Source organism: Oryza brachyantha, chromosome 4 (assembly GCF_000231095.2).
Source record: "Oryza brachyantha chromosome 4, ObraRS2, whole genome shotgun sequence".
NCBI lineage: Eukaryota > Viridiplantae > Streptophyta > Magnoliopsida > Poales > Poaceae > Oryza > Oryza brachyantha.
This window is the reverse complement of record NC_023166.2, coordinates 12,290,457-12,305,984: the sequence shown is the minus strand read 5'-3', so window position 1 is coordinate 12,305,984 and position 15,528 is coordinate 12,290,457. Positions and strand designations below refer to the sequence as shown.

Here is a 15,528-nt window from a genome sequence, read left to right as displayed (position 1 = left end):
ACACATGTTCACATGTTTTTGTATAAGAAGAATGATCAAACACATGTCAGAATATTAACAGTGTTATTTATTAAAATACAAAGTGAGTATATGCTTAGTGCCATGCATGTATTCTTATTTAAAAAATACTTTTATATGGTGTTAATTTCGTACTACCTATGTCTCATAACATAAGAGATTTTGGTTGTACAAATTTACAGCCAAAATCTCTTATATTTTAATAAAGAGGTGTTGTTGTTAACAATATATTATTAAAAAAAACATCAAATTATGAGACAGCGGGAAATTGTAATACAAATTACCCATACATACAGTTCGTGGAAAAAAAGTGCGAAACGATGAAGTGTACTAAGTTATCTACTACCTAATATGTTTAACTTTTTTGGTTATAATGTTTGACCATTCGTCTTATTTAAAAATTTAGTATAAATATAAAAAATAACAAATCGTGCTTAAAGTTCTTTTGATAATAAAATAAGTCACAAGCAAAATAAATAATATTTTCATAATTTTTTGAATAAGATAAATGATTAAATATTGTAAAAAAATCAAATATCTTATATTATGAAACGAAGGGAGTACGTAACATTTTTTTCTTCTTCTTCTTCGAAAACGCAACTCATTTCTAGTGAATATAAAAACAAAGTTGTGCAGTAAGCTTAGCCCAGGTAGATGGAAGTGAACCCATTTACACCCGTGTCCAGGCCGGAAAATAACTTGGGCCAGGCCACTGGCAACGAGCAATTTTGCTACTTTTCCAACGTGCTAAGTTTGGGCCTGTAACTGCACCCACAACCGGCCCGGCCCAGTAAGTAAACTCAGGAAGCCCACAGCCACCAATTTATTTCTCGAGAATAAAAAAAAGAAAACAAAAAGATCTTTTCCCCTCTCATCCTCACCATTCAAGCATCACCCAGCCGAGCCAGCCGAGAGAGCCTCGTCTCGTCGGGGGTAATTCCCTCGAACACCTCGCGCGCGCTCTCTCCCCTGCCTTGTCCGATCGAATGGCGTAGCGGGCGGGGCGTTGGGGGAGACGGTGAAGGGTGCTTGGCTGGCGCGGGCATGGCTGCCGCCGCGGTGGTGGCTTGTTTCTCCCCCTCTTTGTGCGCTGCCTCGCTCCCGCGCCCTCGGGTTTGCTTCGGGAGCACCCGGCAAGGTTCTTGGAGCTGCCTCGCTTCGAGCAATGGCTGCGGGGCGCTCCGCCACGCGGGGATGCGGTCGCGGTGGAGGGGCGCGGTGCTTGCCAAGGCGGACGAGGCAGACAAGGACAATGAGGCCGGCTTGGGGTTCCGCAAGCCGGGCCACAGGAGGCTGCGCCTGAGGCTCCGGCCGCGGCTGCGCCTGCTGTGGTGGCGGCTCCGGCGGCTGTCTCCGCGGGACCTCCCGGGGGACGCCGCGGGCGTGCTGCGGCGGGCCGTTCGGCGCGTGCCGCCGGCCGCGGCCGCGCCCATCGTCCTGGCGGTCCTCCTCCTCGCCGCCCGGCTCGCGCTGCCCAAGAACGCCGCGAAGGAGGTGGCCTACTCGGACCTCCTGGCGGGCCTCCGCGCGGGCGCCGTCACCGCCGCCGCGTTCGAGGAGGACTCGCGGCGCATCTACTTCCGCAAGGCCGCGGACGACGTGGGCAGCAGCGACGACGCGGGCGAGACCGGTAGAAGCGCCGCGGCGAAGTGGCCTTACTACGCGAGGAGGGTGCCGCACGACGAGGGGTTCCTGCTGGGGCTTATGAGGGACGGCGGGGTGGACTACCGGTCGGCGCCGCGGCCGGCGGGGAGGCTGCTGGTGGACATGCTGAGCACGCTGCTCACGCTGTGGGTGTCGCTCCTGCCGATGATGTGGTTCATACAGAGGCAGATGTCCGCTGGGGGCGGCGCGGACAAGCGGCGCCGGCCAAGGAAGCAGAGAGTGGGGTTTGACGATGTTCAGGGTGTCGATGAGGCCAAAGAGGAGCTCGTGGAGGTGAAGACAGATTTTTCTCTAACTATGATCACTCACGATTATTTTTTGCTTTTCTGTAATGTTTGATGAATGTTCATAGATAATAATCAGTAGGCATTATACCGTGGGACAGGAAGGGGAGTGCATAGTATATTGGTATAGCAATTGTGAATCAAGTAAAAATGCGGGGATTGTTTTTCCTTGGCCAAGCATTATCGAATAGCCTGGTTCGTACATCATATTAGAATCTTAACTCGATTTATTGAGTGACATGCTAAAACTGTTTTACTTGCCAGTTGCCATCCATGTCAGTAGTGCCATCTGAACTAGCTAATCTATTCTCTCTTGCGGGGTGAAAGTGAAACAGAAAATTGGGTTTGGGATCCTTGTCATGTTGCTCTACTGATCAAAGAAGGCTGTGGAACGGAGGAAATAGGAATGTGTCAACACGGTGTTCTGAAAGCTTAAATGTAGATGAATCCAAACCTCCTTTATCAATATATCTGCTCCATTTCGACTATCTAAAAATTCTGTTTCGATTATCTAAAAATGCATATGCTGCATATTTGTTTTCTATGTCTGGGAGGGTACTTGAAATATGGACACATATATGATAGGCAGTGCAGCAGTGGAAGTAAAGTAGCAAACATTTTTGTAAAGTTGGATAGATGCCTTGTACTTCCATTTTTTAACTCTGCAGCTTGTCATGAGTGTGGAATTTTGTTAATAACTAAGAATCGTATTAGTTTCAACTAATATCCACTCTCTTAATTTGACTTGCTAGAAATAGTTATATACTAAGTGTGATAGATAGCAATTTTCTAATGCAGGTAGTGAGTTGCTTGCATGGTTCGCTGAACTATAAGAAGCTGGGAGCAAAATTACCCAGGGGTGTTCTTCTTGTTGGGCCTCCAGGAACTGGGAAAACTCTGCTTGCAAGGGCAGTTGCAGGAGAGGCTGGAATTCCTTTTTTCTCTGTTTCTGCTAGTGAATTTGTTGAAGTTTTTGTTGGAAGAGGAGCAGCCCGTGTCAGGGATTTGTTCAAGGAAGCCAAAGAAGCTGCCCCATCTATCATTTTTATTGATGAACTTGATGCTGTGGGTGGAAGTCGAGGAAGAAGTTTTAATGATGAAAGGGACCAAACTTTAAATCAGGTAGGCCTAGTTTTTCTTTCTGTCCTTTGATTCAAATGATATCACTGAACGGAGATCTTCTTGCTTTCTCTATCAACAGCTCCTTACTGAGATGGATGGTTTTGACTCAGACATGAAAGTTATTGTCATGGCTGCTACTAATAGGCCTAAAGCATTGGATCCTGCTCTGTGTCGCCCTGGGCGCTTCTCAAGAAAAGTTTTGGTTGGCGTGCCTGATTTGGAGGGGCGCAGGAACATTTTGGCTGTTCATTTAAGGGAAATTCCTTTGGAAGAGGATCCTGAAATAATTTGTGATCTGGTTGCTAATCTAACCCCAGGATTGGTTGGTGCGGATCTAGCAAACATTGTGAATGAGGCTGCATTGCTAGCAGCTCGAAGGGGTAAGTGAAATTTATCTTCTACTTCATTTATCGCCTTAATGCACATGATGTTATTGCTGCATTGAACAATTCTTTGAATTACAAGGTTTAGAAAAGTAGAACATATGACTTTTGGTTCCCACAAAAACTGCAACTGAAACATCCTCCCTTTCAGTGCCTTGACTTCACCATATTAGAAATTGTTACCGGAGAAATCATAATAATACATGGCTTTTATCTACTTACCCATTGTTTTAAATCTGTCAATGAATATCCTGATCTTGGATTTTTGCAGGCGGCAATAGTGTGGCTCGGGAGGACATTATGGATGCAATTGAGAGGGAGAGATATGGGGTCAACGGTAGACAAGAGAATGCTGACTCTGAAAAGCAAGGCCTCACCAAATTGTTTCCATGGTTACCTAAACCTGGAAATAAACCAATGAACCCAGATGATATTGGAGGAGTTATGGGATATCATACATTAAGCTAACTGGAGATTTTGCAAGGTATCAGCATATATGTTCATTGATCTGTTATATATATTCATATATCAGGCTTTGCTTCATCCCCATCAGCTGAATCTAGTGAGTTCTTTAATAGAGCATGAAATTAGAATAGAATACATGGGACTTGAAACACTTACCTTTTGGGTCATTTGGTTGGTAACACATAGCTATACAGTTCCAAAATTAAGTTCAAGTTTTATCTTGTGCATTTATTGCAGTTGTGAGGTTCAGAAATGAGACCAGGAAACAACCACTAACCACATATCTAAAGGAGATTAACCCTAAACTTCCAGCCATATCAAGTTCCGTGTCCACTGTAGGCTTGAACCTAGATATCAGGAGGGTATTAAAAATATGAGTGTTAGAGATATATTCTCATGTAAGTTAGATTGGAATCATGATACAATCATTGATTACTCATGCATCATTACATGTATAGTCACGTCCAATCGGATCTGCCTCAACCGACTAATAGAGTCCTAACCAGGAAGAGACAGGAAAGGAAACAGACTAGTATTTGGTAAAAAACATACAGCAAGAATATATCTCTAACAATGAGCATGTCCTTACTACCCTCCGGCAGCTTGGATTATGTATGGCCCGTATGGGTGAGTTGATGTTCACCATCAAAGTATGCTATATAGCTGAGAAACTTATGAGCATTTAGGAAGCTGCTGGAGAATTAACCGCCTGTTTCTATGCAGTATGCGTCCTTCACATACTCTTGTTTCCATGGATATGTAGATTTCTGTTTATGACTGTTTAATGGAGTATTAAATATCCACTCATGGAATGATTAATATATTTTGGCATTGCATGGTACTGCTCTATTTTTTCCCCTTGGACAAGGTAGCAAGTCAAACTTCAGTAAATCAAATGTTTACTGTTCAATAATCTCAACAAGATTTAAGTCACAAGCTTTGAATTCCTTTTGACCTACACTCCCTTTCATTCTTGCAGTTTTGATCGTTGATTCATAGGCCACAATCGCTGATGTTATTTTCTTTCTTTTTGTACATGCAGAAAGAAAGAATTAAGCTGCAATCGAAATGATATCGAAATTACCAACATACATAGGAACATGTCGGATACTTCAGTCTTGAGCTTGTGACTTTAGGCGCTTGGAGGAGAAATCTGCTACAAATTACTAGAGCAAAGCTTGTGCATGTGAAATACAAAGGTCTCCAAGGATTTTACTTGACAAAAATCTTGCACTCCATAACCTTGCTAGAAGCACACTGTCTGGTTTTGTTCCATATACAAATTGTTAATAGAACAGTCAAAATTAGATTACAGGATAGGATAGAGTAGTTCCAGTTCTGTTATTACATGCCAAGCCATTCAGCTTATTCCTACAAACCAGAAGTGCTATGCTGTGGCTGGATCTGTGACAGTAAGTAAATCTTGAAATTACAATTAGAGACCAGCACTCAGCACCCTTTCACGTTGTGCCTCATTTTGTTTCACTTTTACCTGAGCACTGAACGTCTCTTCACGTTGTGGATCATTTTTTTTTTCTGACGGGAAGTTCTGAATCATTTCGCTTCACCTGAACTTTCTTCTGCTCTTCTCTTCTGTAAATCTGCAGGCACGTATAGATTATACACCTTCCAAGTTTTAACTTTTAAATTTGAACTTCTCTATGGTACTCTTTGCCCTGTGTTATCTGGCCATTTTCTTCAGCATTTGCATGTTATAGGGTTCAGTGTTAAGTGGATTCTCTGACAGTTAGTCGGAGAGCGACCTGGCTACTTGACCCAAGAAAAGCCATCTGCTGTCAGAGACACACATCCCGTCCTGACGACGACATGACCTTAATAATTGGGAAGCCATGCAATGGCTGCAGAATCAGGACATATACCCTTGACAAAGATGAAGTTTCTCCAGCTCTTCCCCCGCAAGAAAAAGGCTGCGTAAAGGTCACAGCTTTGGCAATGTAGATTTCGACCTGTCATAGACTGGAATGAATGGTGTGGTTTGGCTTCTTGTGTTCTTAATCCCAAGGCTCGATGTGCTGCTGTGACCTAGCTTGTTCTGCTTAACCATGCTTATCTGCAGGATCATGTCACAGGGATGAAAAGGGAGGGGGAATAAAAAGGAAACTGATTTGTAGCTTTCAATCTTTCGTTCTCAGCTTTGCTTATATCTTTCTCCTGATGATTTAGAGGCTGTGGTGGTCTCAGTGCATGCATCTATATATGACCTGAATGAAGCTTATCTTACACTTCCAGATCAGAGTTCTGTGTGCATATCTAATGAACTGCTGCGGTTTAGCCTGACACTGTTCTGCCCAAAGTTTACAGAGACACATTCCTAATTATAGGTCATGGATCATTACGACCATGATCACGATTGCTCGAGTAGTAACCAGAACCAAGACAAGAGACACACGGTAGCTATATATAGTAAGTATACATGCCTACTGACTAGTTACCACAATATCATTGAGAAGATCGATCAGAAAGAGAAAACATTTGAGATGATTAATCAGCTTGACGTTGATAAGCATGCATGCTTAATTTTACGAGGATGGCAACTACGTTAAACTAGACAGCCACCAGCCAGAGAAGTACATATACAGGAATCACAAAATCGATGAAATCTGTAAAGGTGATTTTATGTCCTCTCAGTCTTGCACCGCAACTACTACGTTGTAGGAGTATTGCTTGTGCTTTGGAATTAGGATAATACGATGAGGCCCCACAAAAGAGAGGATATATAATACGATTAGGACAAGACATGCATATGCTGAAACGAGAGATAAGCACACTACATTTTCTGCAACTTTCTCGAGGAATTAGAACAATCTAAGGGAAGCTACCGAACTGAGAAGGGCTCTTACCTAACACATATCCAGGGTACAATACTGAAGATCTTTGGTACTGTAGGAGTATATAGGATATAGAAAATGCAGACACCAATTTTAGCCTAACCATTAACTACATAATACATGCAACTGTTATCCTATTTAGGGTCCAATTAATATTGCGGAAATTAAGGAAAAAAAGAAAATTAAGGGAGATATATGGAAATATCTTTTTTTTTCTTTTATGGTTCAAAGCCAAAACAATCACTCTTTTCCGAAATATAACTGCTTTTTATATGGACTCTGGACGGTTAGAGGGTGTTTTGATCCTGTTGTTTATCATAACAAATGATGCAATTAAATTAAAAGTATAAGGAGAAAGAACTATTTATCATATGCTAATTGACCACACATTATGCGTATAACTCAAGAGTACTGAACCTGCATGGATATGATGCAGGCATACATACGGTATCAGAGATGAGATTGATGAGAACGAGACAAGTGAGATATGATGGAGGAGAATAATTTTAGAGACAAGAAGAGAAAAAGCAAGAACAAAGCAGCACTGATGAGTGACTTTCGTTGCTAAAGACCTAGAGCGCTGAGCCGAATAGTTCTTCTAGGCTTCCAGTTGAGTTGCTTTCCCAACAAAAAGCTCATTCCTCTGTAGAAGCCATTTCAAGTGCAGTGCAAAGCTTTGCGTCGTCCCATCCTGCTGGTTGCATGCAATTACAAGCAATCTCATGCACACATGTACTAATTTACGTTTTTACTGAACTTCAGCATGATGACATTTATAATGCAAGACATTAGTAGTGATTCATGTATTCTCCACGTCATTTAAAAAACTATTACTTGACACAGCTCTTTCAGTGCAAACACTATAAGCCATATCCGAATTTAATAATACATTTATCTTATTACGTAGAAATCATATTTCTCTTTTTTTTGCACAAGTAGAAATCATAAGATATAGTTTCTTTTTCTCGTTCATTTACTTACATGTTTTATTATTTTTTATTGATCTTACAAGTAACAACTTATTTAATTTTATTAACATTTATTCGACTGTAAATAGCAAGCATGCACGCACATGTGCTTCACACTCTGTGTCTATAGATACGTCCTCGATGAGTACTCGCTCAATAAATACTGTGGTGTTAGGATCTCCTGAACTTAATTTGAAAGAACATTAATGCAGCACTAGTGCAGATGTGATGAGAGAAATGTATATACCAGAAGAATTAATTGTTGGGTATACAATTGTCTGAACTACTAACTAACAAAGAACGGTCTAATGCATGATATCATCAGCCAACAAAATTAAGGCGTAAGTTACCTCATATATAGCTTAAATTATCCGATTCCGGAGAAGGATTAATTCTGTTTCTTTTCATCCTATGGAGTTAGTATAAATTATGCATATCACGGTTGTCAAACTATTTCTTTTTTCAAAGACTTTCTGCATCAGTTTTTATCTAAACAACTTGTCCTAAATTATCTTCTAATTTTTAATTTACAATATTTAAGTTATCCCAATAAATAGCTGTCTATACTCTACCTGATGATAAAGATCAACTTTAATTCTCAGAACCAGAGACGAATTGAAGCTAGAAAGAGATGGAGGGGACACCATCATTTGCTTGCTTTACTCTGTTTTGAACCGACTTTAGGATACGGGTGCTTAAGTTTGGACACAGGGAGACATATACAGTAAAAATATATGAATTATAGCTAAAACATTTTTTTACTAGATTACCGAGCAACCCTCTCTCCTTAGTAGCTCTGCCCTTGGTCATAACTGATGCATGGACATGTACATATAAAAAAGAAATATATATGCAGATGTGGCTAGTGGCCTCATATTTATTGCTCTCTTTATTTCAAAAATAGCATTATATAGCATTTAAATTTATTTCAAAATATATATAGCTACTTCTCGACCTACTCCATCTAACCAACTATAAATATTTTCTATTTAATTAACTTCTTCACATATCTACTCGTCTTAACTAGTCATAACATTTCCATGCTTAATTTTATTTCTCTTTTTAATCCCTCACAAGACTAAAGGTAGCTAGTTTTGAGTCTTATCCTTTTACTATATTAATTCTTTTACAATATGTTATCAATAATTTCAAAATAAATATTATATAAAAAGCCTAAAGGTATCACATGTATATCATAAAACACATATATTGTTAAATTAATTATTAGTCAAAATTTCTAAATAACAAAAAAAAACAATGATGTCTTATATTTTCAAACTGATGGACTAATTAATTGCGTGTCTATCGATCTACCCCATCTATTTCAAAATATAACTATGTCTATAATTGTATTTTGTGTTATTGAATTTTCAGACAACACAAAAGTTCCTAACAACCCAGCTAGCTTCTTAATTGTTAAATTAACCATTGATGACAGTATACAGTTATATGGGTTAGCTTTTGTCATATATTTAATCACAACAATTTCTATACGGTAATTATTTATCTTAATTATTAAATTTATATGAAACCGCCTGTAGTTTTTCTTGTATGTATACGTCGAGATAATAAAGGCAGTAGCTATTGTAGTTGTGCGACATACATTTGCATTAATTGAGAGCCAACATCTTGTTATTGAAACCGTACCGACTTTATTCATCAAATATATAGGCATATCCTGTTTCAGAAGCGTAAGCTGACCCGATCTGTACGGATGTACATAATTCGGATCTTTATATAGAGAGAAAATTCACTATCTTTGAGAAATGTTTTAGAGATATATTTCTGATTTGTTTGGTATTTCTCTGGCACACATGTGCAAACAATATATACATGGGACGTACTGTAAATTGTATTATAACGTTATTTACTACTCCCTCCGTTTCATAATGTAAGATGTTTAATTTTTTTCCAATGTTTGACCATTTATCTTATTCAAAAAAATATGAAAAATATCATCTATTTTGCTTGTGACTTACTTTATTATAAAAAAACTTTAAGCACGACTTATCATTTTTTATATTTATACTAGACTTTTTAAATAAGGCGAATGGTCAAACGTTACAACCTAAAAAGTCAAACATTTTACATTAAGAAACCGAGGTAGTATTATATATATATATATCATCACCGGTGATAATTAAACAACTAGAACGACTATATTTGTACATAGAAGTTCGATCCGGCCATTCTCCTCACCATGTCATGCATGGCGCCCTAGCTAGCCAGCTGCACTATATATTATTCTTCGATATACATACAATAGAACATGGACATATATCCATTACACATATACATATGCATGTAATAACATATAATAGGCAGCTTAATTAGTACTAATAGCACTACATCGATCTAGCTTCTCGAGCTAGCTAATTACGCATGCATAATGCACACGCATGCAGCAGATGTAGATGCAGCAGGCCGGATCGAGGAGAGGCAGATCGAGTTGGATGGATGGATGATCAGACGACGGCGAGGTTGGTCTGGTACTGGTGGAACCTGGCGATGAAGTCGGAGGCCTTCTGGTCGACGTCGCGCTCGCCGACCCACCACCCGTTGTCCTCGTCGCTCGACCGGACCTTGCGCAGCCTCGTCGTCGTCGTCGGCGCCGGCCGCTCCCAGTCGCTCGCGGCCGCCGCCGCCTCGTCGTCGACGTAGTACCGCCTCGACTTCCTCGAGAAGCTGAAGATGCACAGGAACGACTTCCCTCCCATATACTAGCAGCTAGTTAGCTTCTACTTAACCCCCCCTAGCTTCCTCTTCCTCTTCCTCTTCTTAATCGGTTAATTAATAAGCTACTTAAGAGCTGCTGCTAGCACTCTGTCGATCAGTTCAAGATTAGTTAGCTATCTATCTAGGGCAACGCTAGCTAGTGGCTGGTGAGTTGCTGTCTCTAGCTTGGTGTTAAGGAAGGTGAGGAGAGGCCACACCTCAATTTATAGAAGAAGAAGAAGAAGCTCCAGCCTCTTGCATGGCAGTGGCAGATCGTGGTAACTTGCTGCTGCTTAATCGCTTGTGTACGTACGCATGCAGTGAGCACTGAGCAGTAGAGCTATGTTTAGGCTGGTAGTTGCGAGCTACCTTAGCCAGACAGCTAGGGTTCTTCCGGTCCACTCCCTCGATCCCAAAACAAATTAATTTTTTAGTTTTTTAATATAATGTTTAACTCTTCGTCTTATTAAAAAATTTATGATTAATAATTTTATTTTTATTAGATGATAAAACATAAATAGTACTTTATGTATGATTAATTTGTTTAAAATTTTTTAAATTTTTTTAAATAAGACGGATGGTTAAATGCTCGACATAAAAATCGAAAGATTGGTTTTTTATGGGACGAAAGAAGTAGATAGAAAGAAAAAATACTAAAACTAAAAGGCGCCACCCGATCACGGCGAGATCGGCATCGGACGGCCGGGATCGGACGGCCCTGATCTCGTGACCGGGGACAAGATGCTAAAGCTGGACGAGGTGGGGTATACCGTCGTGGTTGTTCCATCCCATCTGTGGAGCGCACGACGGTCGATCGCATCGACCGAAACGACCGTCGTCTTTGCGAATAAGGGAAAAAAAAGACGTGTTCTCCGATATATACCGTTATCTATTTTTATCAAACGAGTATTAAAATATACTATCAACAATATTTCATGCAGATGAAATTTGAGGAGTAATATCGTACTTTTTATTGCAATCTTTATTAAAAATAAAATTACAAAATACTGCTAATCAATTAATTAACAAAGTATAAAAATATATCTGAGATTAGTTCTACCGGTAATATAATACTACCGGCGGAATATACCCGATGGAAAAAAAAAGTTGCAGCGGCGGCAGCCGGCAGCAACAAAGCGCTCCGATCGCTAGCGGTTTCGATTGGCTAGCTTTTCTTCTGCATGTTGACGACCGGGTCTGATCCTGGCTATGTGTACAGCTAGCCAACTGTTTTTCTCTCTATCTCTCGACACGACGCTGTCATCGATCGCGAGGAGTCCCCGCGCGCGATCGAGATGGACGTACGTATAGTAACGTTTCGATCGGTGCATGTGGTCACACGCGGGCGGGCGCGCAGCTGGCTAGCTGGTCATATCGCAGCGACGACTCATCCTCATCATGTGAGGTATGTGCCCACACCCGCTGTGGTCTCGTCTATCGATCGATCCATGCCTGAGAAAATATCGTGAAATATCTTGGGTGGTACGGTGCACCGTGCTTATAGCTAGATACAATGAACTAAGTGTTCTGTCTATCCCGTGTGTCTTACTCCTCCATCTAAAAAAAACTTAACCTAGCCCTCGTAATATAGTGAATCTAGATATAGAATTGGCCAGATTAGTTGTGTTAGCAAAGTTGAGAGTTCACATCCCTTGCTAACAAGTTAATTTTTTTGGGACGGCGAGAGTAACTTTTTTTAAAGATAATAGAAGATTTATTTATCTCGGTCAATTATATCGATCTGATAATCACTCCATCCCCAGGTGTTCTCTCTATCTATCCCATGCAAGAGAGTAACATTTATTCTTTTTAAGATAGTGGAAGATTTATTTATCTCGGTCAATTGCATCGATATAGATGATACAACCAATATATGAGCACTCCCTATCTCTCTATGACTAAAATGCACACACTCCATCCCCAAGTGCAAAGTTATTTTAAATTGTAGAATTAATTTAGAGGATTTCTTTTGTTTCTCATCTAGTTTTTACCGCTAAGAGTCTAAAATCATTTTTTTTTCTTGTTTCGTTTTATATAAGGCTACCTCGTTTAGAATTTGTGTACACGGTTGTTAAAGAGTTTGATTAGTTTGTGGCAAGTTCATATATATTATGTGAGTGATTTTATGGCCTTTACCTGATATTACAATTTTTATCATAGTTTGTCTTGTCTCTTGGCACCTTCATAAGTATCATAAAAACACTCTATTACCTGTCAACAAATTAAAGAAGCTTGTATAATTGGTGGGCCCCTTTTAGAAAATTATCTTGCTGGGTAGCTAGAACTGCTAGGTGATATAAAATAGTTAATATGAAGGAAAAGTCATTTTATGCAACTTAAAGGCATGTGTCAATATTGATTTATGCATACCATCCAAATGGTTAGAAAAAAAATTAAGATGACCAAAAAAAGTATATCATGACGTACGGCTTTTACCAACGACGCGATAGGCCTCTCATTCCTGATAGATCGACTGATCCTGACCATTGACGATGATGGCCAATAGGGATTATCAATGTTGACGGCTTTGTGATATTCCTGACAGTAGAAAACCACGAGGAAAACTCTGTTTTGTGCTAGTGCGGTGCAATTTTGACTATACAAACATTAATTCGGCTGCGTATATTGGAGAATTCTGGCTGTGTTCTGAGCAGCTGGATTTGATTTTTTCCCCCTTACATGTGTCAATTGAGTTTAATTAGCGAGTCATTTGGAGTCATTTGGATTGAAAGACTCTCATGGGAATTTCCTAGGATTTTATTTCCATATGGTTCTTTTGATTGGAGGAATAGGGTTGGTAAAATTGTATGGCATGTTGTTCCGATCCTACCTTATTTCAAGAGAAAAATAAACACGGTCTTTTGTTTTCTTTGAGAAGTCTAGGACACTCTCACCCTATCTTTCTCTATTCTCTCTCTTTCTCTCTCTCCCACAAGTAACTTTCTATAAAATAATTGTGTTTGATTTCTCACGAAAGCACGAACCATACAAAGGCATCACATTACATATTCCCATTTTTAAAATTTTGCAGCATTTTAAGGGTGTGTTCAAAGGTAGAGCCCTTTTCTCTCATTCATGTTAGCAGCATTAACTTATTTATAAACATATGTATAAAGAAAGAGTCAGATATGGTTTCTTCATTAATACTACAAAATAAATGTCATTACTATTTTTCCTTTTAATTTACCCCATGCAACATTTTTTTCTTAAATAAATATGAAGGGTTGACTCTAAGCTGTTGTCATACATAATAACAATTTCTCTCTCCTCACTTATTTGATCACGCGGCAAAGAGTTAGCTAATAATTAGCTTTGTACATGCCCTAAAGAGCTTGACATTCTACCTATATACCTTTTCTATTCCTGTGATTTACAATCCCACATAATTCCAAAAGAGCCCTTAGCGTTCCATCTTTGCAAAGTGATAAACTAATACAGATCTCTATTGTCAAAAAGAAATTATATATTTTTTCACAATTATTTAGATTGTATGCACAGATCACTCCTCTAATTTTGCTGCCTCGAAGTAATCATAAATTCATACACTGACGTTCAACGTGAGATTATGTTTAGTGCAGCCCCACACTTGACCATGCACGGTTAGTTTGTTGTGCCACACTGCCACCTTTTTCGTTTCAAAATAAACAAAAAAAAAGGAGCTAGCTGTGCCACTTTCAAAACGTAGGCAAAGGGTGTCGATACCTTCCATTAACATTTCTCCCATTACTTACCATGTAGTAAGTGTGGAAGCATTTTATGGTTGTCATCACATTAATTGGTCTCAACTCTCAAAAGGATATCTCAAGCATGAGCTGCCCCTGATCCATTGCTATATATGTTCAAAATATTTTAACTCGGTCTCTTTTAAAAACATAAAATATTTCAATTGGGAAGGCTAACCCCTGTGTAGATTCACCTGTAGTACAATGTACCATGCTTTAATTTGAGCCAAAAAAATTTGGTCAAAATTATACTAATTATACTACCTCCGTTTCATATTAAGTTTATTTTTTAGTTTTTAGATACAATATTTTGACTCTTGGTCTTATTTGAAATTTTTTTACAAATAATATTTTTATTGTTACTAGTTGGTAAAACATGAATAGTACTTTAACTAATTTTTTAAAGTTTTTTATAAATTTTTAAAATAAGATGAATGATCAAACGTTGAACATAGAAATAAAAAAATAAAGTTATTATAGAACCAATATATGACACGAGCTGAACATTGGAACAGAGAAAAGACAGAATTGGTAGGAATTAATTTGTAAAATAGAGGATTAACAGCAATATATGAATGATCATTTAGATAGGTCGTAGCAAAAACATAGAAATCGAATGAGAGAGATTCAGAAAATTTTCTTAAGAGATTTGGTCTCTTGCTAACTTTCTTCCAAAAATCTATACGCGTTACACGTACTGTTCCATTGGGATCACATAGGATTTGGAAAACTCCAATTTTTTGTCAAAGGAACAAATGGAAAAAAAATCCTATATGATTTGAACCTACAAAATCCCCCCACAAAGGGGCCATGAATAGTAGGCTCTTACCAGCTGAACAGCTGAAGGTTATAGCGAAATAAAAAAAATTATGAACATTAATTTGCTGTGCTATTTTCTCGTTTCAGGTTTAGCTTGTTCTGCCTCCAAAGTACCTGGCAAGCAGTGACCAACTGTGGGCAAGAGTTAAGAAAAGGAAAAGAAAAGGGTCTCTTTGTGTTCTTTGGGCTTTACAAATGAAGTGACTATACGAAGATATGTGCACTACTGGAGTACTTTTCAGCATGAAAGAATCAGTCGTTTTACCGAAATAAAATTAACAAGCCCATTTGCAGACAGGCTAAATTTGCTGTGACCAACAATCACCTTATTAAATTGTGAGTCGTTCCCATCCAATAAAAATACATCGAGATACTGGTACCTCACAGTACAAATCGTTTCTAATCGTTAACTTAACCATGTTTATCCTACTCAGCTAAATCTAGTGATGAGAAACGATTTAGTACCGTGAAGTACCGGTACCTCGAGATACTTTTTATTTTACTGAGACAAATCTCTA

The 15,528-nt window shown here is 39.1% G+C and overlaps 1 protein-coding gene across 1 annotated transcript; it reads left to right on the top strand.

Moving 5' to 3' along the window:
• Positions 1 to 888: 888 nt before the first annotated feature.
• Positions 889 to 3,956, top strand: LOC102700521 (probable inactive ATP-dependent zinc metalloprotease FTSHI 3, chloroplastic). Its single transcript, XM_040523137.1, has 4 exons — positions 889 to 1,956; positions 2,766 to 3,089; positions 3,169 to 3,469; positions 3,744 to 3,956. The coding sequence occupies exons 1-4, from the start codon at positions 1,063 to 1,065 to the stop codon at positions 3,938 to 3,940; spliced, it is 1,716 nt and encodes a 571-aa protein (XP_040379071.1). The 5' UTR covers positions 889 to 1,062; the 3' UTR covers positions 3,941 to 3,956.
• The last annotated feature ends 11,572 nt before the right edge of the window (positions 3,957 to 15,528 follow it).

What these genes read in the sequence shown, in the direction of transcription:
- LOC102700521 (XM_040523137.1), top strand. Translation starts at nt 1,063, where the DNA reads ATGGCTGCCGCCGCGGTGGTGGCTTGTTTCTCCCCCTCTTTGTGCGCT. An exon ending in GGGACCAAACTTTAAATCAG is followed by an intron (nt 3,090 to 3,168) that starts GTAGGCCTAGTT and finishes CTCTATCAACAG; the next exon opens with CTCCTTACTGAGATGGATGG. An exon ending in ATTGCTAGCAGCTCGAAGGG is followed by an intron (nt 3,470 to 3,743) that starts GTAAGTGAAATT and finishes GGATTTTTGCAG; the next exon opens with GCGGCAATAGTGTGGCTCGG.